General features: G+C 36.1%; 1 protein-coding gene across 4 annotated transcripts in view; it reads right to left on the bottom strand.

Annotated features, from left to right (window-relative positions):
- VWA8 (von Willebrand factor A domain containing 8) overlaps positions 1-25,928 on the bottom strand; it is a 458,897-nt gene that overhangs the window by 355,971 nt on the left and 76,998 nt on the right. For 3 of the 4 annotated variants that reach the window (XM_055244723.2, XM_055244727.2, XM_055244724.2), the window contains 5 exons: positions 14,078-14,245; positions 9,646-9,810; positions 9,231-9,280; positions 8,386-8,494; positions 5,888-5,992 (listed from right to left, as the gene is read on the bottom strand). In XM_055244723.2, coding sequence (XP_055100698.2) covers positions 5,888-5,992; positions 8,386-8,494; positions 9,231-9,280; positions 9,646-9,810; positions 14,078-14,245 — 597 coding nt within the window. Of the gene's footprint in view, positions 1-5,887; positions 5,993-8,385; positions 8,495-9,230; positions 9,281-9,645; positions 9,811-14,077; positions 14,246-25,928 lie in introns of those variants that run through there. The other variant, XM_055244728.2, reaches the window with a different exon arrangement.

Raw genomic sequence — 25,928 nt, forward strand, 5'->3', positions numbered from 1 at the left:
CTCAGTCCAAAAGCTTGAAATCATCCTTAACTCTGTATCAACCCTACATCCAACCCTTCAGCAAATCATAATGATTCTACCTTCAAAACATAACCCAAATCCAACTACTTCTTACCAACATCACAGCTGGTCAAAGCTATAATAATAGTGTCTCAACTGGATTACTACAACAGTCTACCAACTGTTTTTTCCCTGTTTTCATTCATACCCTCCACAGTCTACTCACTACTCAGCAACCAGAATGAGCCTGTTAAAAGGATCACTCATATAACACATTCCTCAAAACCTTCTAACGGTGTTCCACCTCACTCAGACTGAAAGCAGAAGTCCTTTCCATGGATTACAGAGCCCTACATGATCTGACTTTCTTTACCTTCTGATTTCTCTCGGAATCACCTCTCCTTCACTCACTCTGCCCCAATACACTGTCCTTTGCTATTCCCAGGTGTGCTCCTGCCTCAGCGTTTTTATACTGGTTATCCCTTCTGTCTGAAATACTTTCTACCCACAGGACTTCTCTCCTTCAGAAATTTATTCAAATGTCATCTGCTCAGTGACAGCATCCATTCCTCAATTGATATATTATATACTTATTTACTTACTTGACTGACAGTCGCCCTTCATTGAAAAATAAGCTCCATGAAGGTAAAAACTTCTGTTTTGCATACATCTCCAGCACAGTAGTGCCTGGCTAACTGATTGGATGGAAGGATGGATGGAATGAATAATCTTTTTTGAGTGAATATTGTAAGTCTTCATTCAACAAGGCATCTTTGCAGCATTTGAAACTGTTGCTATTACTTTCTTCCTGAAACACTTGTTCCCAATGCTCCCTAAGAATACTCTCTGCAGTTCTGCTTCTATCTCTAACCACTCTTCCTCTGCCTAATTTGAAGGTTCTTTCCCTACTTTCCAATCTTGAAATGTTCAATCTGAAGACAGATTTTTCCTCTCATTATACTTGCATTCCTTAAGTTGTTACATCCATCCCCATGAATTCAACTAACACCCACACATTAATGGGTTCCAAGTATTTATCTTTAATATCAAAACACCTCTAGAACCAGGTCCATATTTTCAAGTCTGCCAGATAAAACCACCAGAAAAACCTCAAATTCAAAAGGGTTCTAGTACATGGAATTATTTAGCCCCCACCACAAATGTGCTCCTTCTCCCACTTTATCATATTAATTAATAGCAACTCTACTCACGTATACAAGGTAGGATTTATGGACATTTTTGATTTCTCACTTTCTCTCATATCTCCCTTAACCTACCTCATATTTCATCAGTTAGTAACATGTATCATCCTTCCTCTGAAACATTTCTCATATTCATTTAATTCCTATTTCACTGGCCTACTTCAGGTCATTACTGCTTTGACCACAGCTAGTCATCATTATGCTACACTGCTAAAAAAAAAAAAAAAAAAAAAAAAAAAACATATTAAAATAGTTATTTATTGAAATATCTGATGCTCCTCAGACATTAATATTGTAACTTCCTCAGGAGCTGAAATCAGATTGTATCCATTTCTGTATCACTAGATTTCTATATGCATATAATTTGCCAAAAAATGAATGCTCAATTAGTGTTTGTTGAACTAAATAAAAATACGAAATGTAAGATCCAAGTTTCTTAGAAAAAAACTATGGCTCAGATTACATTATCAACGGATAAGTGGCAGTATATCCTTTCTAAATCACCAAGGGAACTTACCAATTTAACCACTGTTATGATGCAGTCTTAATTAAGTAGAGACCAAGAGCCAAGACACATTACTAGAAGCCTGGATGTATTTGTTATTAAACTGTAAGAGAGCATACTATTCTTAAAGTATAGCAGATTCAGAATGAGAGGGTTTTCTTTAAGATATCCTTAAGTAAAAGCTAGAAATTATTTCATGGCTACAGAAACATGTTTTTAGAGAATGAACATCACATGATGAGCACCATCTGCGGAATGAAAGTCATTCCAGCCACTTTTATAGCTTGTTCAGAAAAAAGAAAGGTATTGTGAATTCTATCTGATTGAATTTTCAGTGACTAATAATTTTTCCTTAAAAATACAGTCTAATTAAGTAATTACACTAAAATTCAAATGGATTTCTAATTCAAATGCAACTACACATTAATTTCTATGATAATCTAGGAGAAAAAATAATTACCATTTATCAAGGAAAAGTTAATGTGTATATATACATACCTTCTTAATTTACCATTATAATACATACTTCTATTTCTTAAGTAAACATTTTTTTCCAAATTCAACAATATTTTATTAATTTTTACCTCTTCTAACTCAAAATTCTTTGAGCACATATATTTCACCCATCTATAAATATTAGCTTAAAATAATGCTTTGAGGTAAATGTAGAAACTTACAATAACAAACAGACCACATAGACTTCCCAGAACAGATGATAATTATATCAATAAATGCTCTGCCACTCTTTTTTTTTTTTTTTGACTCTTCCACTCTTAAGAAAAGCTATTTAAGATGCTAATCTGGTTGTATACATCAGTGTGTAATGATCTTACAAAAAGGAAGTACTTCATTAAGATCAGACAAATGAACTTAAGCCCTCCCACTTGACAGTTTACTGAGTTACAACTGTCCATTAACTAGCTCTTCACATAATTAAGGTGAGAAGACAGCCATACTCTTTCTCCTCTAATCTAATTAATATCAATCCCTTTTTCCTTTTTAAAACACTCTACATTCAATTTTGAAATCATTTCTGTTCCAATATAAACTCAATCATTTTTCTACATTCCCTATAATTATGGTTAAAGACCAAAAAATGAAGCAACACTAGCTACTTTATTAAGAAAATTCAACTCTTTAAAGATATTCTATAACTTTATAATAAATTTGTATGACTAGTTTTGAAATTACAGACCAGAAAACACATCAAAGTGGTTTCTTGGTAAAGATAAAGACCTTTGTTCGTAACTGACTTTTTTAGACACTGAATATCTTCTCTGTTTTTTTCACAAAAACATTACACTGCTTCATTTTATCAGAACTTTTCATGAGTTTCTTCCTCCCTGAGGATGTGCCCTTGTTCCCAAGGCACTGCACATTGGGGTGAGGGGCATTAAAGTTCATCTGGAGTCACAACCTTTGATCTTAAACACTAGGCACTCTACTTCAATGACCAATGGCCAATGGCCAATTTAGCTTAGATGTTGATTAAATCAAAGATATGTTCCAGTTCTTTTTCCCCAGCACCTGGAATAAACCTTGAAGTGAACTATATTGTCAGAAGATGGTAATTTCCTGACTCCTTGAGCCTATGAATTAATCTCCCCATTTCCAAATTGTTCTTAATATCCACCCTCCTCCTCTTTCTGCTGCTGTTCCTCCTCCTCCTTCTCCTCCTACTCTTCCTCTCTCTCTCTCATACACACACACACACACACACACACACACACCTTTCTTCTCTTTCATCATTGGTTATTTCACTGCTTCCATTCTCTGCTGTCTCTTCCCTCCTTTGTCTCTTTATTGACCATTATTTTCCCCTTGCTTCTTTTTGCTTCTCTTTCAGATTCTGTCTCTAACTATACCTCTCTTCTCATTATCTATTAGGAACAGCTGTATATTAATTTTATTTTCTTATTATTATGGACATAACCAGTCAATGAAAATACTGTTTCTTTGGGTTCTTTGGCTAACTGCTCTGAAAAAAAAATCCCACTTAAGTAATTAGAATCCAATGTTCCACTCTTCTAAGGTCTTCTCATTATTAATAGATACACAGAGGGTGTTGTGTATCCCAAAGACTCTGGGTAGATTTGAAGATAAGGGAGAAAGAAATACCATTCCATATGCTTAAAGTTGTCAAATCCTGGCCTTCAGAAACTGAAGGTTCTATACAGAAAGCCATACAGCTTAGTGGTCACATTCTATTTCTTAGAAATCTGCACCTTGAGCCAAACCATGTAAGAAAAACAAAAACCGTCTTTCATAAGGAGGAATTAATTTTGGTGAGCCAATAAGTCTCTGCCAAGGGTCAACACTTTAAAAATATAGTTATAAGACATTTTAGAGTGTGACTGGCCTTTTGGAAAACACCACTGTTAACTACACAATGAGGAAATTATGCCACATGTACTTTAAAAGAAAACCATGCCCCACGTATTATAAACCACTTATGACAAAACATGAGACCTTCATTAGTTTAAATGAAAGCTCTATAGCAATTTCCATAGTTTTATATAAAATGCTCGCTTTTCACGTTAATAACCTTCACCCAGTTTCCTCAATGGTTAACATTTTTTTAGCACATTTCCCCCTCCCTCCGATTCCCCCTGCCTACTTTACTAGTTATCTTTATCTGAACAATTTGAGAGCAAGCTGCAGATATGATGCCCCTATACCCCTAAACACTCCAGTTGATATTTCCTGCAAACAAGAACTGTGGCCAGTGTAATCACCACATAAGCCTCCAAATGAGGAAATCCACTTAATATAACACTACTATCCAATCCACAGACCCTATTCAAGTTTTACCAACAGTGCCAATATTGTCACTTGTTTCTAATGGTCCAGGATTTAATTCAGGAACATATGATGCATTTAGCTATCCAATCTCTTCAGTCTCCTTTAGCCTGGAACATTTCTATGTTTTTCCCTGTCTTTCATGTCTGAACAGTTTTAAAGAATAGAGGCCTACATTCTATACAATGACCCTAGAACACTACAATATTTCCTCATGGCCAAACATACATCATGAACTCTCAGCAAAAATTCCCCAGAAATGGGGAATTTCGGAGGCATACAATGTCAATTTGTCCCACCTGGTCAAGTTGAAGTTTACTGTAAAAATACCACTTTCTTGTTTTGTAGTCAACTGAGTCTTTTGGAGGGAGATATTCAGAGATTACGCCAATACCCTGTGCCTCATAGAAGCTCCACCTGCCAGCTTTAACATCCTTTGATGACTCCTGTCTAAATTAACTGCCACTCTGATGGTTGCCAAATGGTGTTTTTTCTATTTATGTAATTCCTTCTAGATTCACAAGTAGGCATTTTACACTTTAAAAGAGAATTCCCATCTCCATATTTTTTGTTCATTTATATCAGTATGGACTCATGGATTCCTATTTTATGCAACAGGTTAAAACCAATTACCATCGTCATTTATTTTTATGCTCAAATTGTCCCAGATTTCAGCCACTTCAACCTGGAAACTCCATCATTTTGACATATCGACATCATTTGTTGACTATTTCCTTACTCTCTGGCACAAAAAGATAGTCCAGGCTCATCTTCTACATTCCCTGACCTGATCCTTTTAGAGAGCATGGTATTTAGAAACCAGTGTCCAGGTACTTGGTGTGATCACTGCTACTAGAACATCATAGTTTTTAGGCTCTCTTAGAAGACAGCTAGAAAATATGTGTATGTATACATATACACACACTATCTCTATCTGTAACTATCTATCTGTTCATATATACTGTTTTAAAAAACCCGTGATTCATAATAACACCAATTCCAATCCAATACCTTAGAGTTTTTTCTTGCTTTCCGCCTTTCCATGGTTATAAATCCCTCAGCCAACAGTGAAAAGCATAGCTCTTATTATCCTCAATATATTCATTCATTTGTTCAATCTTTTTACTAATTTGCTCAACATAACCAATCTCCCAATCACACCAGCCCCTCTGTGTTTGCTGCCCTATTTATCACAGCTGTCTTCTTGTTGCAATGCTGATACCTCCATGCCTAGTAAAGAATGGAGGGGAAGGGAAAGGGAAGAAATAAGGATGGGGAGAGAAAAATAGGAAAGGTGAGGAAAGGAGTGAGGGGAAGATGGGAAAAGGCAAGAGAAGGGAAAATGGGAAAAGAAAGGAAAGAAAGGGAAGCAGACACTCACCTTTAAAACACCTTCCACAGCCATCTTCCCTTCATGACCTAGTAAAATACTATATGGATAAAGCCACTGGATTGCATGTTTGATTGGCATCATAGGAAAGGAATCCTATGTAGGAGCAAAAATACATGGGAATGAGCAAAATTCAAAATAATCACAGAAAACATCTGAAATGTACACATGACATTAAAATTGACTTATAAAAGTAACCAATAGGTGTCTGGTATTTTCTGTAAGTCTACAAAAACAAATATTCATTATTTTCTCTTCTCATTCCTTGCCCTTTCCCTGGGTATGCTTACCCATTCCCATCTTTCATCTATCTTCTATGTATTGATGGCTCCCACACTTCTATGTCTGGTCCTGACTTCTTTCTTGAGCTCTAAACCTGAACCCTCAATTGTTCATTACATGTGACTATATGAATATCCCATAGACCCCCATTTGAAACAGAATACATGTCTCTACCTTATTCATCCCAAAGTACCTGATCCCCTTTCATTCCTAAGTTAATCTCATCCACATTCACTTAGCTTCACAGTTATAACTATAAAATTAGAAAGTATTCATTATCCTCAAATCCTTCCTCACATTATTTGTACTGTCAATTCTGTTCACCCCACTTTAAAAGAGTCTATTGACAAGAAAGATTAATGAAATTTCAATATGAACTATCTATTAGATGATACTATAGATTACTGTTAACATGATATGAAGTGTGATAATGTTGTTCTGGTTATGTAGAAGAATGTCCTAATTCTTAGAAGTTGCATACTGATATGGTTTGGCTGTGTCCCCACCAAAATCTCATCTTGAATTGTAGCTCCCACAATCCCCACGTGTCATGGGAGGGACCTGGTGGGAGACAACTGAATCATGGAGGCAGTTAACCTCCATGCTGTTCTCATGACAGTGAATTCTCATGAGATCTGAGGGCTTGATAAAGGGCTTTTCCCCTCGTTCACTCTGCACTTTTCTCTCCTGCCAACATGTGAAGAAGGACGTGTTTGCTTCCCCTTCCACCATGATTGTAAGTTTCCTGAGGCCTCCGCAGCCTTGCGGAACTGTAAGTCAATTAAACCTCTTTCCTTTATAAATTACCCAGTCTCAGGTTATTTCTTCATAGCAGTGGGAGAATGAACTAATACACATACTGAAGTATTTAAGAGTACTGACTGCAATTTACTTACAAATAGTTTAGGAAAAAAAAAAAAAGAAAAAAGCACATGCAAACAAATGTGGCAATATATTAATAATGGGTGATTGTAGGTGACGGGATTATGAATGTTTTACTATTTTTCAACTTTTTTTTACATTTGAGAATTTTCAAAATAAAATGTTCTGAGCAAAAACAAAAAGATTTCATAAAAGTATAAGATTTGATAAACAGGAGGAGAAATTCTGTTCTGGATGGATAAAACAATATCAACAGTACCTAGGCTCCCTGACTCACAGGAAACATACATATATACATACATACATTCATACATACATACATACATACATACATACATAAAAGTTTAAAAATAAGTCTCTTGCCTAAGATACTATTCCCACTATCTTGGACGGTGCCTTTCTCCACAGGGTCTCACTGAGTGTTACAAAAGCTTCCTAATCATTCCCTCACTTCCAACAAAGGTGTCTTCCTCCAACATAAGTCTGGTCACCTTCGTAGCCCACCTACTTAATATTGTCTGATAAGCCACTTTTTCCACATCATAAAATCCAGGAAACTTCATTCATCATGCAAAACATTTCACAATAGCGTTCTAACTTCTCCCTCTACCACACACACTTGCTTTAGGGATACAACTTATTCTCATTCTCCAAAGATACTAGGCCCTTTTGTGATTAAACACATTTGCCTGTGCTTTGACTTCTTGGGCCTTTCTATCACTCCAGACATGATCCCCATGCCCTTTGTGAAACTGTAGTGGACAATGTCTGTACTCTATCAGATCCCCTCAGATCTGTTTGTATTCTTCTTGTGCCTCCTAGCTTTCTCTTCCAACAGCAACTGCTGTAGGTCTTTCTAAGAAGACTATCCTTGGGTTCTTGAAGCCACCCTTGCACACATGCTGGGAGAGCAGTTAGTGTCTGGGAATTTGTGTCCCCTGAGACAACCATGACACAGAGACTGATGGGAGCTAGAGCAGTGTGAAAGCCCTAGCTCCCCTAACTCAGGTAAGGACAGCTGTGAGGCCTAACTCACACTGCAACACACCTCTTACTTGATCAGGCTAAAGCCTTCCTTCCCTCTGTAGGAGTTTACTGAGATTGCATGCCTAGCCCCTACTCCAAAGCTGAAAGCTCTTCAGGGGCTCAGAACACGTCCTTGGTCTCCGTACAGTTTACTGCACCACACAACAAATTAATCTCAGGCCTTACAATATTTATAGAAGAGTATGACAAAAGCAAACTGAAGTCATTAATCCCTAATGATTAACTTTCAAAATTTTTAACATATTTGGGTATGCCAGTCATTAATTTATTTTACTTACCAAGATTTGAACTGCAGCTGCTAAACTATCTAAAGGAAAATCTGGAAGTCCAAGAGTAGAAGATTCTTGGGAACATAGAGTTGTGGCAAAGGACAAGAGCTGAGAAACTCTAGGGGAAAAATGATATTAAATTTTAATAGTTTTAAAATATAAAATGTGTAAGTTGTTAGATATAAAATACAGGGGCCAATTTAATTAATCTAAAAAGATGATCCCTAATATTAATTCTTAAGGAACAATGGCTCCGCATCAAAATATCCTACTTAAAACTCAGAAGCTGATTAGATGCAAATATATTCCTAAATTCATCACAATATTTGAGGTTTTTCATCACCTGGTCCAAATCTACCCTGCCAGCCTCATCTCTCACATTTCGTAATCCCAAACCTAAACTCTAGCCTCCAAGAGTTTTTTATGGCCCTAAGAACAAAGCATAAACTCTCACATTCCATGCTTTAAAAAAAACAAAAACAAAAAAAACTTGTTCTGTTAGAATTTCTTGATTCCATTCTCTATCTGGCAAAAACTTGCTCATTATTTAAGACCCATTTCAAACACCAATGCTTTTGTGAAGCCCTTATAAAGTCTCAACTAATACCCCCCAATATTTTGAAATTATGGCACTTACTATACCATGTTAACCAAAGCTATTCACATATCTTTCAACTCTATTAGATCTTGAGTTTCTCGCCAAAGACATCTTATTAATTTTATCACCAAACATCCTAATACTGAAAAATTCTTGTAAGAATTCTAGTTGTTGAATGAATGAATGAATTAATCAATCAATCAATGAACAGGCAAAACAAATTCAACATTCAGTGTCCAGATATTTATATACTTACTTCTCAGCAGAAACATTGGCTCCAATTGAATATAACAACTTAAGTTGGTCCTAAAGTAACACAGAAACATATTAAATTAATCAACAAGAAATGTAACGGATTAAATGCAAATGTTTTATAGACACAATCCAACCTTTTAATTAAGCAGACACTAAATATTTAATAGCAAAAAATCATTTATTGATACATTTCATTTTCTAAAAGAAAAGCCAGCCTTTAAAAAAAATCCTTCCAATAATGCCATAATAATTTTTCTTCCTAGTTTCCAGAGATTTTCTTTACTCTTTATTCTCATATCTTTCCATGACCTACTGAGGAAGACATTTATAACTGCAGTAACATTTTTATAGCATTGAATTTCTTGTTATAAATAGAAAAACTGTTTAAAAAATAAATTATCCTTGGTCATCCTTACCTTGAAGGGTAAATAATAAATATCCCTGGCTTGAAATCGAGAACGAAGAGGGGGGTCTAATGGATTCCCAGAATACCTTGGCACTGGCAAACCCAAGGCAATGACTCGGAAATTTTCACTAACTCGGACAATTTTCCAAGAATCCAACTCTTTTTTGGTATGATCCTATAAAAGTAAGAGATCCAGAAGCTATAGCATAAATGATACAGATCACAACTGTAAGAGCTGCCAAGTCCAAGGACTTAGGACTTGACTGTTGAGAAAACTGTATTGGAGAACACTATCAAAACCAAACTGTCAAGGAAGGCAGCAAAGTGAAATCAGGTTCAGGATGCCAGGGCAGGCTCACAACATGAAGACTGAGGTGTTTGAAAGGAAAAGCAGTTAACACCCCAAGGAATAAAGGAGACTTGGGTCAGATCTCCAAGCCTTAGTCAGTAACACAGAGGAAAACAGTCAGGAGGTAAGGAAAATACATGACTAGAGGTTGTAACAAAGGTAGTCCCTGATGGGCAGATCACCAGCAAAGCTGTGACTGATTACCAGTGGACCTTAAATAGATAATTATGTTTATGGGTATTCCTAGCAAAGCATATTACTAGTAATAACTAACATGTTTTGGAAACTTACTATGTGGTAAGCACATTCCATGGATTTTTCTCATTTAACTTTCACCAGAATCCAATATAGACCATCTCCTTTTTATATGAATGGATGAACCAAAGTTCAAAGGAGTTATATAACTTGCCCATGGTCCTGCAACTAGCATATAGTGGAGCTTAGAGAATGGAAACAGTACGGGTTTTAGAGTCACAAATCCTGGCTCAGCTGCTTGATGTACACTTTTACTAAATGTTACCGTATGCATGTTATTATACCTTTGGAACCTTAGCCTTCTTAGTAGGAAAAATATCACCTACATTATTGTGACTGCTAGGAAAACTAAATGTGAAAATGTATGTGCAAACAAGTGGCCCAAAGCAGGCACCTGTTAAATCTCATTTCCTTCCTTCTCTGCCTAACTCTAGCAATGGCTCTTCACATTCTTCAGCAGCAGGATCTACAGTATTGACTAATTTGTGTGAATGCACATTTGTACACTCTGAGAGAAACGTCCACACCTTTCAGCAATTCTTCACAGCCCAAATGACAATATAGAAACTCTCAAGATGGCACTTAAGGCCTTTCCTGGCAGAAGCCCTGATTCTCTCAGTCTCAGCAACCAGTACATACCCATCCCCTTGACCCTCCTTCCGTGACCCTGTGCTCCAATCCATCTCCCAACTGCAGTCTCCAAACACATAATGCTGCTTCACCAACACTACTCCATCTTCTTGGAACAACACCCTTTTCACTTTGCACAGCGTAAACACAAGGGTCAGTCAAAGCTCAGCACAAAAAACATCTTCATAAAACTCAGATCCCCTTCCCTCATCAGAACCATTTTTGTACCCTTTTACTTTATCTTATGCAAGCTTCTATCATTATTTATTTGTGCATTTGCTTCTATACATGACTGTCTCATGCTAGCTCCACGCTCTTGAAAGGACTTATTACCTCTAGTGTATAACAGGACAAATGTCTGTTGACTGATTGCATGAACTAATTTTAAAAATAATAAATAATTATTTCAATCATATTTTGGTATGAATCAAAATCAGAAATCATACATCTAATTAACACACTGACACTATGTCATATACACTAGAAAGTGAGAGTCTGGATCTAGCTCTGTCTGAGAAACCAAAAGTAGAATCTTCAGAGAGCTGACTAAATATTTCTCTTTTTCATTTACCCAAAAACGTTAAATAAAATATAAAGTTCATACAAACTGAACTTTGTATCTCTTTCCATAATAACAGAATTCTACTATAATCACCTTTATGAAACCAATAACATTTTTGAGACATTAAATTTAGAATATCAAAGCTACCTAGAAATAAATGGGGCTTAAGTTACGGTGTTAGAACCTTTTTACCATAAAAGTTGTCTTAAGATGATAGTGCTTTGTGAAGGGATCTTGCCTATATGCTGTGAGGTTCTCATGAGACAGATTCTATGAACACAGAAATAACATTTACTGATAAAAAATTATGTGTTTATACTGATATTTACTTTGGGAGAAAAATGTAGTAGACCCTTCTCACTTAACAATAAGCATTCTTTGTGTACTAAGCCTCTTTTTTTTTTTTTTTTTTTTCCAACGGAGTCTCACTGCCTCACCCAGGCTGGAGTGCAGTGGTGCAATCTTGGCTCACCACAACCTCAGCCTCCCGGGTTCAAGCGATTCTCCTGCCTCAGCCTCCTGAGTAGCTGGGATTACAGGCGCATGCCACCACGCCCAGCTAATTTTTGTATTTTTAGTAGAAACGAGGTTTTACCATGTTGGCCAGGCTGATCTTGAACTCCGGACCTCAGGTGATCTACCTGTCTTAGCCTCCCAAAGTGCTAGGGTTACAGGCGTGAGCCACTGCACCCAGCCACTAAACCTCTTTTGACTCACATATCCTGAATTCCTATCCAAAGTAATATGTTCAATAACTTTTCACAGAATTCTACTTTAAGGATAAAGAATATATCAAACTTTTTGTTGTGAAGTAACTCCTACACTTAAAAAAAATGATTCCATATTCTGAGTATTTTTTTTCCAAATTATTTACTAAAAATGGTTAACACTAATGTAATCTCTAGTGGCAAGTAGTTATTTTGTAATTAGAAAGCATCTAAAGAGAAAACGTTCTGCATAGAAGCCTTTTAAAAAATAAATTTAAAACCTTTCATTTTGGTAAATTAACAATACGAATAAATGAATTTAACTTTTTCTACTTGATTAAATCCTGGATTATCTCCTTCTGATTATATCAGAACAAGATGTTCCATGAATAGATCCAGAGGAAAATGACTGTACTTCACAAGAAAGCATCATCTAGAAACTCCCATAAACAGTAAAGAAACAGACTGCTTCTGGCCCTGCCAGCCATGCAGCATCAGTTCAATCAGACCCTCTGGCATTCATTATTTAGGGCCTAGTGTGTTCTGGGCTCATATTAGCACCCTGGGAGCAAGATCAAGAAGTATGAGACACAGATCTTGCTCCTGATCAATTTGCAACCAACCTGGGGTAGTAAGATTAGCACATATGTATCTCTACAGAACAGGTATGAGAGAGACTCTAGGTCCTAGAATGTACAGGCAGAGCAGTCAGTCACAGAAGGCTGGGTTAGCCACAGAGAGATCCAGTGTGGTACAGCTTGAGCTGGATGAACAGGGCTAAATGTCTTCTTGTCATTTGTGACATTACATGAACCCATCTTCCAAGCCTTTGAAGAGTCCCCACATTCCCTAGTTGTTGCCCTCTTTATATGCACGTTTACCACAGCATTTAATCATTCTATGGTATTCATTCATTCAACAAATAGTTATTAAGCACCTACCATGTGCCACACTGGATCTCTCTGTGGCTAACCCAGCCTTCTGTGACTGACTGCTCTGCCTGTACATTCCAGGACCTAGAGTCTCTCTCATACTTGTTCTGTAGAGATACATATGTGCTAATCTTACTACCCCAGGTTGGTTGCAAATTGATCAGGAGCAAGATCTGTGTCTCATACTTCTTGATCTTGCTCCCAGGGTGCTAATATGAGCCCATTGATCTAGGAACTTGAGATAATACCAGTTACAAAAATCCCTGCCCTTGTGAAACTTATATTCTAGTAGAGGGAAGCAGACAACAAAGGGCACTGTATTGCATTGTAAAAACTTTGAATTTTACTCTGAGTGGAACAAGAAGCTATCAGGGTTAGAGCATAGGAATGCCCCCAAATGGATGTACTGTTAAGGCAATCACTGACTGCTGTGTTGAGACCAGTGTCAGGAAGGAAGGATGGAAGCAGGGAGTGCAGTTCGGAGGTTCCTACAGCAACCTTGGCATGTGATGCTGGTGGCTTGGGTCATCAGAACAGAATATCCTTTAAATATTTTATTCATTTCTGTCAATACCTACTGGACCTTGAGCTTCCTGAAGCTAAAAGCTGGACTTTCTTCAGCTTTGTATCCCTGGTGACTAGCACTATCTAGAAGTCATTAGTCTTTTATTAAGTAGTTGTTAAGAGAAAGAAAGAAGGGGGAAAAAAGGAGATGGGAAAAGAGGAAGAAAGAGAAGAAGAAAAAATAGGAAAAAAAAATGGAAAAGAGAATAGTTATTAGACTGACCAAAAAAAAAAAAGACAGTAAAACTCTGGGAGGTGTTTTGACAAGGTCTACAAACAGAAGAGCATTGTAAAACTGTAAATTCATGACTCTGGCAATTTACCCAAGAGAAGGGCCATCTGAACATCTGTCCTGATGCCAACAGGGCCATGTCTTATACAATAAAATGGCACTGCCCATAGCTTGACAGCAAAGACAAAGCAACAGGATTTTCTTTTCTTACTTGGAGAAGTTTGTCGTAACGCTCAGCAGACATCAGGAAGCGTCCATCTTCAAGCTGCATCTCTCTGTTTTCCAGCAAATTGTTCAAAACAGGCAAAACATTCCTCTCTGCCTTTTCCAAACCTTCCAAAATGAGAGTTCTGCCTTCTGTGGCTGCACGAACTGCACACTATTTCCAAGAAACATAAAAGCAAAATGAGAATACTGAAGTTGCAGAGCTTGGCCTAACATTACTTGTAATGCAAATTCAAATTGCAGTTCTTGTTATAGGGACCAGAAATCAATAAAGCTGAGTTCCAGATCTTGTTTTGCTTTTTCTGCCTATATGATCTTAGGAAAGTGATTTTATCTCTTTGGGCCTGTTTATTTGTTTGTAAAATAAAGAGATTGAAAAAGAGGATCTCTGAAGTTCCTTTCAGCCTTGACATTTTAGATTATATACCCAATGAAATAAAAAACTAACAGCTATCTATGAACAAGGAACATAATTAAACAAGGGCACAGATTCCACAACTGGAAAAGAAAAATGAAGATAGTTATCTGCGCCACCTATCCCACAGGCTTCTTGTGAGGATCAAAAAAGCTAGGTGAGAAGGCTTGGAGACTGTAACATTTGTAAACATAAGTCATCATCAAAATAAATTGAGGTTTAGTGTGATGATGCTGACAACATTACACACTTAGAAAGAGAAAAAGAATCAGATTTTACATTGGCCAACAGCAGACTGACTTAACGAGTACTACAAGTCTTCCAATAAATTTTAAGAAAATTAGTAATGGAGAAAAGTAGGAAATAAAGTAAACTGTAATATAAAAAATTACTATAGATATGAAAAAAATATTTTCCCTTAACTATAGGTCCTTAATAACATAGAAAACTACTTTTCGTCAAAATCCTTCATGTTCTGCTAAAAAAGGAAAACCTGTCATGTTTCTTCTGCACATTCAACCACAGACAGAGGATTAATGGTGCTAAATTTATACTGTTATTCCCTCCCTTAAAACTCGCCTTCATTAGACTCCATGGCACTGCATTGTCCTAGGAAAACTGTTTTATCTTCTCTGTCTGTCCATTAAATGTGGATGATGCCCAGAATTACATCCTTAACACACAGCTCTTCTTACCCTACTAGGACCTCCCTGAAAATCTTATTCAATCACATAGTTCCAACTACCACCTTTATGCTAATGACGCCCCAGAATCTTGGGGGTCTGAAACTCCCCCAAGTTTCAGAACCATGTAGTCTCATTAGTACCTCATATGGGGTCCCTCAGACCCCATGAGCACCTCAGGTCCCTTGTACAACACTGAAAATATCCTATTTTCTCCAAACCTGCTTCTCTTCTTTATTTTCTATCTGGGGTGTGAGCACCATTGATCCATGCCAGAGCCCTGACGTTTCTTGAACTCATCCCTTTCTACCCCTTCCCTAGTTCAGGCTCTCCTTACCTCTCAGATCGCCTCCCAATAGTCCAAGCTCCTTAATTTGGCATATTAGCCTATCACAATGCGGCATCTACCTACCTCTCCAACACCATCTCCTGATATTAGTTGCCTCACATGTGGTATTTCTGTGACAATAAACTGGTTATCTCCTTCTACACATATACATACCATACTGCTTTACCAGAAAAATCTCTGTCTTTACTTATACTGACCCCTCACTTAAAATTTAATTTTCCCTATAGTAATTGTCCAAAAAAAGATCTAAATGTTTGATGAGGGAAAAACATATCTCTATTTTTTTAAGACTTAATATCCAAATAAATTTCTGGAGTAGCAATGTACTGATTTTCCAATGTAGAAAAGAAAAGAGGCATTGCTTAATCAAGCTTGCATACTATCCTCTTTTAATAAACTGTTGAATTTTGCACTGTATAGTAGAGTTTAGTTTATTTCAAGTGTCTACATAATGTTGTAAAATGATAAACTTTACGAAAGCCATTTAGACTAAAGAGAATCATCCATTTTAAGATCAATTCATGAATAATCCCTCAAATATATCATTACTGCAATATTTTAATTCTCTTCTACCAGAGTAGCCACCTTGTTCTAGAAGCTTTATTTAAAAAAAAAAAAAAAAAAGCATGGATAGAAGTGACTTAGTAGTTTCTAAAGAACAACAACAAAAAAAGAATCTCATTTTTGCTAGCTGTATAAAGGACACAGCCATAGAAACGGTTCCTGGGATATTAAAAGTCAAAATATTGGCCGGGCTCAGTGGCTCACGCCTGTAATCTCAGCATTTTGGGAGGCCAAGGAGGGTGGATCACAAGGTCAGAAGTTAAAGACCAGCCTGGCCAATATTGTGAAACCCCGTCTCTACTAAAAATACAAAAATTAGCCGAGTGTGGTGGCGGGTACCTGTAATCCTAGCTACGTGGGAGGCTGAGGCAGGAGAATCACTTGAACCTGGGGGGCAGAGGTTGCAATGAGCCAAAACCACACCCCTACACTCCAGCCTGGGCGACAGAGCGAGAATACAAACTACCTATAAAAATTCACATTTCAGTTAAGGTTTCTTTTTTTTTTTTTAATTATACTTTAGGTTTTAGGGTACATGTGCACAATGTGCAGGTTTGTTACATATGTATCCATGTGCCATGTTGATTTCCTGCACCCATTAACTCGTCATTTAGCATTAGGTATATCTCCTAATGCTGTCCCTCCCCCCTCCTCCAACCCCACAACAGTCCCCGGAGTGTGATGTTCCCCTTCCTGTGTCCATGAGTTCTCATTGTTCAATTCCCACCTATGAGTGAGAACATGCGGTGTTTGGTTTTTTGTCCTTGCGATAGTGTGCTGAGAATGATGGTTTCCAGTTTCATCCATGTCCCTACAAAGGACATGAACTCATCATTTTTTATGGCTGCATAGTATTCCATAGTGTATATGTGCCACATTTTCTTAATCCAGTCTATAGTTGTTGGACATTTGGGTTGGTTCCAAGTCTTTGCTATTGTGAATAGTGCCGCAATAAACATACGTGTGCATGTGTCTTTATAGCAGCATGATTTATAGTCCTTTGGGTATATACCCAGTAATGGGATGGCTGGGTCAAATGGGATTTCTAGTTCTAGATACCTGAGGAATCGCCACACTGACTTCCACAATGGTTGAACTAGTTTACAGTCCCACCAACAGTGTAAAAGTGTTCCTGTTTCTCCACATCCTCTCCAGCACCTGTTGTTTCCTGACTTTTTAATGATGGCCATTCTGACTGGTGTGAGATGGTATCTCATTGCAGTTTTGATTTGCATTTCTCTGATGGCCAGTGATGATGAGCATTTTCTCATGTGTTTTTTGGCTGCATAAATGTCTTCTTTTGAGAATTGTCTGTTCATGTCCTTCGCCCACTTTTTGACAGGGTTGTTTGTTTTTTTCTTGTAAATTTGTTTCAGTTCACTGTAGATTCTGGATATTAGCCCTTTGTCAGATGAGTAGGTTGCAAAAATTTTCTCCCATTCTGTAGGTTGCCTGTTCACTCTGATGGTAGTTTCTTTTGCTGTGCAGAAGCTCTTTAGTTTAATTAGATCCCATTTGTCAATTTTGGCTTTTGTTGCCATTGCTTTTGGTGTTTTAGACATGAAGTCCTTGCCCATGCCTATGTCCTGAATGGTATTGCCTAGGTTTTCTTCTAGGGTTTTTATGGTTTTAGGCCTAACATGTAAGTCTTTAATCCATCTTGAATTAATTTTTGTATAAGGTGTAAGGAAGGGATCCAGTTTCAGCTTTCTACATATAGCTAGCCAGTTTTCCCAGCACCACTTATTAAATAGGGAATTCTTTCCCCATTGCTTGTTTTTGTCAGGTTCATCAAAGATCAGATAGTTGTAGATATGCGGCATTATTTCTGAAAAAAAGAGAATTTCAGACCAATATCCTTGATGAACATTGATGCAAAAATCCTCAATAAAATACTGGCAAACCGAATCCAGCAGCATATCAAAAAGCTTATACACCATGATCAAGTGGGCTTCATCCCTGGGATGCAAGGCTGATTCAACATATGCAAATCAATAAATGTAATCCAGCATATAAACAGAACCAAAGACAAAAACCACATGATTATCTCAATAGATGCAGAAAAGGCCTTTGACAAAATTCAACAGCCCTTCATGCTAAAAACTTTCAGTAAATTAGGTATTGATGGGATGTATCTCAAAATAATAACAGCTATCTATGACAAACCCATAGCCAATATCATACTGAATGGGCAAAAACTGGAAGCATTCCCTTTGAAAACTGGCACAAGACAGGGATGCCCTCTCTCACCGCTACTATTCAACATAGTGCTGGAAGTTCTGGCCACGGCAATCAGGCAGGAGAAGGAAATAAAGGGTATTCAATTAGGCAAAGAGGAAGTCAAATTGTCCCTGTTTGCAGATGACATGATTGTATATCTAGAAAACCCCATTGTCTCAGCCCAAAATCTCCCTAAGCTGATTAGTAACTTTAGCAAAGTCTCAGGATACAAAATCAATGTACAAAAATTACAAGCATTCTTGTACACCAATCACAGACAAACAGAGAGCCAAATCATGAGTGAACTCCCATTCACAATTGCTTCAAAGAGAATAAAATACCTAGGAATCCAACTTACAAGGGACGTGAAGGACCTCTTCAAGGAGAACTACAAACCACTGCTCAATGAAATAAAAGAGGATACAAACAAATGGAAGAACATTCCATGCTCATGGGTTGGAAGAATCAGTATCGTGACAATGGCCATACTGCCCTAGGTAATTTATAGATTCAATGCCATCCCCATCAAGCTACCAATGACTTTCTTCACAGAATTGGAAAAAACTACTTTAAAGTTCATATGGAACCAAAAAAGAGCCCGCATCGCCAAGTCAATCTTAAGCCAAAAGAACAAAGCTGGAGGCATCACGCTACCTGACTTCAAACTATACTACAAGGCTACAGTAACCAAAACAGCATGGTACTGGTACCACAACAGAGACATAGATCAATGGAACAGAACAGAGCCCTCAGTTAATGTTTCAATTAAGCTTTTGTTCACAAAAATGTATTTACTTCAAGAAAGCATAGCTCAGAACAAAAAAGAAATTAATTGTTATCATAATCTAGGGTAATATTATTTTTAAAAATCTAAAACTATTAGCAATCTTTCTTATATGACAGGCTAAATATTGTATTTGACTTTTTAAAAACTCCATAGGGATGAAAACCCACATTCTTTGAGATAAAACTAGAAATATACAGATCAAAATGTAATGGTTCACCATCTATGGGCCACAAAAAGCAAAGTCTTGACAACATAGGACAACAACAAACACTGCAGCTCCACTTTCATTCACCTCAGGTGTACTGTGGTCTGCTGTGCATTGAATCTCTTCAAAGGAATTCAGAATAAGCTATGCAGAGAGATCAAAAACAGAAGCCAAATACACAAGGTTTCCTTTCCATCTACTCTAATGGCATTACTGTGACCACAAAGTTGAAAACGTAGGGATAGATGGAAAAAAGATAATACCATTTAATGATCTCTTGAAACTCTGGTCAATGCTGCAACTTTTCTCCACAGTCAAATGCATACAGGTATATGTATAGAGCAGAGACCTCAATTTAAGAATCTCTGCTACTAATGAATGATAGAAATAGAAAATCATCAATTTCACAAACACCATAGTAGTAACTGTTGTAGTCAAGAATCCAAAATAGATGTTAAAATTAGTGGGTAAGTATATGATGAGAAACAGGATATTTGTATACACTCAAATATCTCCTCACAAAATATTTTAAAGTGACAAAGTGAAAAATAATACAACACTGGAGAAATCTAGCAGAAACCACCTTAATTAACCAAGTGATCAAAGTCAATGTGACCAGTAATGAGCTATATCAATCTCACATACCAGACTTCTAACATGATACCCTGAGATGGGCACAACATCACTTTTATATTATTCTTGCTAAAAACACATCATTTCAATCAAATCATAAGGAAACATCAGACAAATCTAAATTCAGCAACATTTTGCAAAATAATTGGCCATGAGGAGGTAAAAGGAGATGGCTGCTGCAGGGACTTGGTTGGGGACAGTGTGGGAGATAGCAGTCTTTTTTTTTTTTTTTAATGATTCAAAAACTTGAGCATGTTTAAATGATGAAGAGGAGCTAGCAGAGGAATACAGAAAAGAGAATGTATAATTATTGAAATAAAACTAAAAGAGTTGCTACTAGATGTTGGAGACAGTTTGGTCTATTTACTGAGTGGGAACATGGTAGAGCCTACAAGTTTATAACTGATACATATCAGGTGCTTCCAAGTATACTATTTAATTTAACCCTATGACAGTCCTCTGAGGTACACAATATTTTACCCAATTTACTGGAAGAGAGGTTGTATAATTTGAAAATTGCATGGCTAAAATTTTAGTCTGTCCTTAAATTGAGAGAAAATGAGTAGATGAAGAACTAAAAAAAGTCAGTAAATAATCACATCTGGAGGTTATTAGTCATCTCAGAGAGTCTGGTTTTACTAGGCATAGGAATTTGCTGTGTTATCTATGCAGAGAAATGAAACTAAACACACATAAAACATCTCTACACACACAAAATACTCAGTTCAACATAGAGCATACATGGTCATACAGCAGTGCAATCAACCTCAAAGTCTTCTAGAGATAACTACAATGACATTTTCCCAAATCAACATTGTTTTTCAAATCATCATCAACTTAGCAATGAAACTAACCACCTGCCTAAAAATATCTGAAAAGAGAGGCAGTTAACAGAAAAGGCTCATTAGTCTTTTAAATCAACCTAACCCACTAATTGTGCTATTATCCTCATGTGACTTAATTAAGAATTGTGATACTTCCTGTTTGCTAAATTGTTTTCAAGATATAACAAACTTCAGTTTAAGCCTCTCTTTTCATTTGTTTTACTTGTAAATTTTTTTTTTTTTTTTTTTTTTTTAGTTTTTCTTACAAAAACATTTACCAAAGCTCTTTCTTTCTCCTAAAAAATCTTAATGTAAGAAAAACCAATTAGGCAAAGATCCAGTTTCTGACAGTGGCTTCTAAATGTCTCCAACTTTCTCTTAATAATCCATTAGACAAATTGCCAGGAAAATTCTGTAAAAGAAGAGCAATTAGGAGTGAGTTTAATTTAGGAATAGAAAGAACCATGACTAGATAGGCAAATCAATAAAACAGAATTTAAGAAGGTATGCTAGTCTCTCTAGAAATGTAATGTATGAACAAGAAACTCTTGTAAATAAAAGAGGTTAGAGATTTGATATAACCCTCTTGTACTGTTGGAAAAAAATTTTTTTGCTATTATTACATGTATTACCTTTCCTATATAAGGAAACTAGCTAATAAAAATGATTAAACATTTTAAAATATAAGAAAAGTACACTTCAAATTAGTAGAAATTAGGAATTCGGAAAAGAAATCCAAATGAATTTAAAAATTTAATGTAAAAGTAAAATCATGTAATTACTGGATAATCATATAAGTGACTTTTTGAAAATAATCTTGAATTGGGGAAAATCTTTCCAATAACTCAAAGGCAGATACCATTAAGAAAAAGATCAATAGGTATGACTACATTCAAATTTGTCTATACAGCAAAAATATCTCAAACTAAAAGACTGAAAACTTGGAAGATGTTTGTAACATATACAATAAAGACCACATAAATATCTTTAGTATAAATTAAATTTTTATAGATTATTAAGAAAATTAACAATACCCCTATAAAATGCAAATTAGCACCACAAAAATATATATTCAACTTCACTGGTTATTAGAGAGCTAAAGGTAAAACATGATATTTTTAGACTTTCAAATTGGCAAGGATTAAAAAAGAATGATAATATCCAGTGTCAGTAAGGTTAAGACGAAACCAGAACTCTCATTCATGGTTGGTCGGAGTGCAAAATGATAAGCTTATAGAGAGTAATTTAGAAAGATATATAAAAATGTAAATGGCCATGTTATTAACCCAGAAATTCTACTTCAATAAATTTATCTAAAGGAAATGATAAGATTAGTGTACAATGATGTGTATTATCCAGTCATCAAAACAGTGTTTTGTAATTATAAATGAACCAAAAAAACCCCAAATGCCAATCTGTGGAGGACTGGCAAAAAATTATGGTAATACAATATGATGGACTTCTATGCAGATATTAAAAATAATGATATAGCTCCATCTTTACCTGTGAAAAGGTCCACAATATGTTGTTTACTCAAAAAGCTATAACTCCCTTTCCAGGACTAAGCGAATAAGGAAAGAGAATAAGAGGACAAATATTGAGAATATACAAGGAACTCAATTCAATTACAAAAAAAAAAGATAAGATTTAAAAATGGGTAAAGGATCTGAATAGACATTTCTCAAAAGAAGACGTACAGATGGCCAGTAAGGAAATGCCCAACATCACTAATCACCAGAGAAATGCAATGAAAACCACAATGAGACCTCTCTCACCCCAGTTAGAATGGCTATTGCGAAAAAGAGAAAAAGTAACGGATGTCGATGAGGATGTGGAGAAAAGAGAAGTTCTACACACTGTTGATGGAAATGTAAATTAGTACAGCCATTATAAAAAACAATATGGAGGTTCTTCAAAAGTTTAAAAGTGGAGCTATCATATGATCCAGCAATATATGGACTGAATACATGTATTAAACTATCACTGCACATCCTGTGAAAATAGACTATTGTCAACTAAAAAGAAAAATAAATGAAAAAATGAAAAATCTTCCCAACCTTTTTTCTGATTAATTCAATATAAATTATTTCTTAATTTTACACACTAAATGGCAATAAGAATGGATATTTTATAGTGCAACTGAATCCAGAGGCAAGAATATTATAAGGGGATTGCAAATGTGTAAGGGTGGTATAATTTTTAGAAAACAAATAAAAAGACAAAAATGAATCACCCAAGATTTAAAAATTTTCTCCCTATTTGCCCTTTGGTTACATAGTTGTAGACCCAGAACATATGAAAATTAAACTTTAAAAATATAAATAAGAATACTAGCTAAAAGGAGAAAATCTTGAGAAGATGCTCTTTGGTAACAAAATCTGAAATGCTCAATTTTCAGAACTAATACTAGTTAGTTACTATTTCAGTATCACTTTGCTTCCTGGTTCTTTTTTAAAATAGCCTATAAAATCATTAAAATACTTAATCAGTACTATCAAAAAGTACTATCAAACTTTATAAATATGACTACATTTGTAAAGAATAAATTTTAAAAATAAGCAACTGAATAGAACAAATGGCAAGTCCATTAAGTAACATAGCAACAACGTACTGTGCCATACCATATATCTCAGACTCAACTGGAGAGAAAAAAGTAAATGTTACAAGTTTTCTGCCCAACAGAGGCCCAAGCATCTTAACCTCCTTACATCAATACCCACTTTGCCTCATTTGCATAGCATGTAAATGTGGGGGTACAATCTCGAAGTATTCTTGTTCTTTCATACCTACGTTTCATCTCCCCAGTGGATTCTTAGCTCTACGAAGGATGAGAACCCTGTCTTTTATGGCATACTAGTACAAAACCGGCTCACAGCAGGCTATTAGCATTTATGGAATAAACATGCAACCACTCAGTTAAAAGATGCTGTTATATAAGGTTAGGAAGAATTTTTGTAGGAAGGATGATAGTTATCTATGCCTACACTTGTTATGAAAACAGAATAGAACAAGTTTAACTATCAGCATGAGAGATTTAGGCTAGATAGTTGGAAGATTTTTCTATACAGGTTGTAACATAAAATAATTGTAGTATAATTTTTTTGAAATCTTTTTTAAAAAGGAGCAATACACGTATTTTTTTAATGTGGAATGACTAGTTGTAATCATTCCTCAAAGTAGAAATTAGGCCATCTGTAAGGAGCTCTCCTTGTCCTTCAAGCTACAGAACTTCCAGAGACCTAATTTTCTCAAATAGAATTCAGAAAAAAATGCAGCAGGATCCTTCTGGCCCAGCCATCTCCTATCACAGCTTTAACCACTCAACACATGGACATGAAAGATTTCAAGATAAAAGTAGGTGTGTGACCTAAAATCAAAAAGTATCTAAGTCCCTGTTCTAGATTTGCTTCTGATTTGATATAAGACCTCAGGCAAACAATTAATCTGGATGTCTTTGTCCTCATTTACAAAATAAGAATATCCTCAAGGGGTATTATACAGTGTACCAGTTTAAGAGTCAAAGCAGTACTGCAAAAAAAATTTAAAGTAATTGAACCTACTAAAATATAAACTATTATTAATGTAGTCATTATTTAATAAAAATAGAGTCTATAAAGCTTCAAATTTACTCAAAATAGCTACGGTGTAAAAGTACTGAGGAAGCTAAAGAAAAATTTTTTAAATTACATTTCAAGTTCTTCATTTTAACATATCAGAATAGAATCGGATTGATTTTTGGTTGCTCTACCATTTACTTATTATAGGTGACTTAGATTACTCACTGAGCCTCTATTTCTCTCTAAAACTAGGCTCATTTTGGTGCTTACCTCATAGACTGTGTTGCAGATTAAATCAGATAACTTTGGGCACACAGTAAACCTTAAAAAACAATTAGTTGCTGTTACTGTTATGAATACAATTATCATTTTCACTGTCATCATGATCATCTTTTTTTTTTTTTTTTTACAAGCAGAGTCTCACTTTGTTACCCAGGCTGGATAGCAATGACTCAATCATAGCTCACTGTAACCTTGAACTCCTGGCCTCAAGTGATCCACACACCTGGCCTCCTCAAGTATTGGAATTACAGGCATGAGCCACTGCACTCAGCTCATCATCACTTTTTTAGAGAAGTAGCATAATAGGTAAAAGAACCTGAGCTTTGTAATTGGACAGAGCCTGGTTCAAATTTTACCTCTGCTATTTATCAGTTGTACAACCATCACCTTCTAAGCCCCTGTTACTTAATCTGTAAGATGGAAAAGTCATCTTCCTCCTAAGGATGTTCTGAGAATTAAATGCAATAATATGAAGCACCTAGCACAACGTAGGTCTCCCAATAAAAGTTTCCTTTTCATCTCTCTCTTTTTTTTTCAAAACAAATTACATGCATCTGTCAAACAGTTAACATGATACAAGTAGGCCAGTCGCAGTGGCTCATGCCTGTTACCCCAGCACGTTGGGAGGCCGAGGTAGGCGGATCACCCGAGGTCAGTTCGAAACCAGCCTGGCCAACATGGCAAAACCACGTCTCCATGAAAAAATACAAAAATTACCCAAATGTGGTGGTGCGCACCTGTAGTCCCAGCTACTCGGGAGGCTGAGACACGAGAATTGCTTGCACCCAGGAGGCAGAGGTTGCAGTGAGCCGAGATCATGCCACTGCACTCCAGCCTGGGTGACAGAACAAGACTCCATCTCAAAAAAAAAAATATATATATATAGATAGAGAGATATACATATATATCTATATATATATGCAAATAGAAAAGAGTTGTTCTGAGTACGATAGCAACATAACAAGGAGCAAACACTTGAGTTCTAACACAGAGGCCACAGTAAACAGAGAGAGATCTTCTCCGACTGTCCAAGTGCAAATTAGGATGTATTTTTAAATAATGATGTGGTTATTTGTACTAATGAAAAGTGAGAAAGAACCTGAATGACCAACAATATAAAAAGGTAGAAAAAATAGGAATGTTACATAAATAACAGCATACCTATCTGAAGAAATATTGTACAGATACTAAAAATCATATCTTTGAGTAACATCTAATGTCAAAAGGAGATGCTAGTGATAAAATGCCAGGTTTTTAAAAAACACTATAAACTTTATATACATGGTATACCATTTTTGTAAAAATTATACATTTATAC

This window comes from Symphalangus syndactylus, chromosome 15 (genome assembly GCF_028878055.3).
Source record: "Symphalangus syndactylus isolate Jambi chromosome 15, NHGRI_mSymSyn1-v2.1_pri, whole genome shotgun sequence".
Classification (NCBI taxonomy): domain Eukaryota; kingdom Metazoa; phylum Chordata; class Mammalia; order Primates; family Hylobatidae; genus Symphalangus; species Symphalangus syndactylus.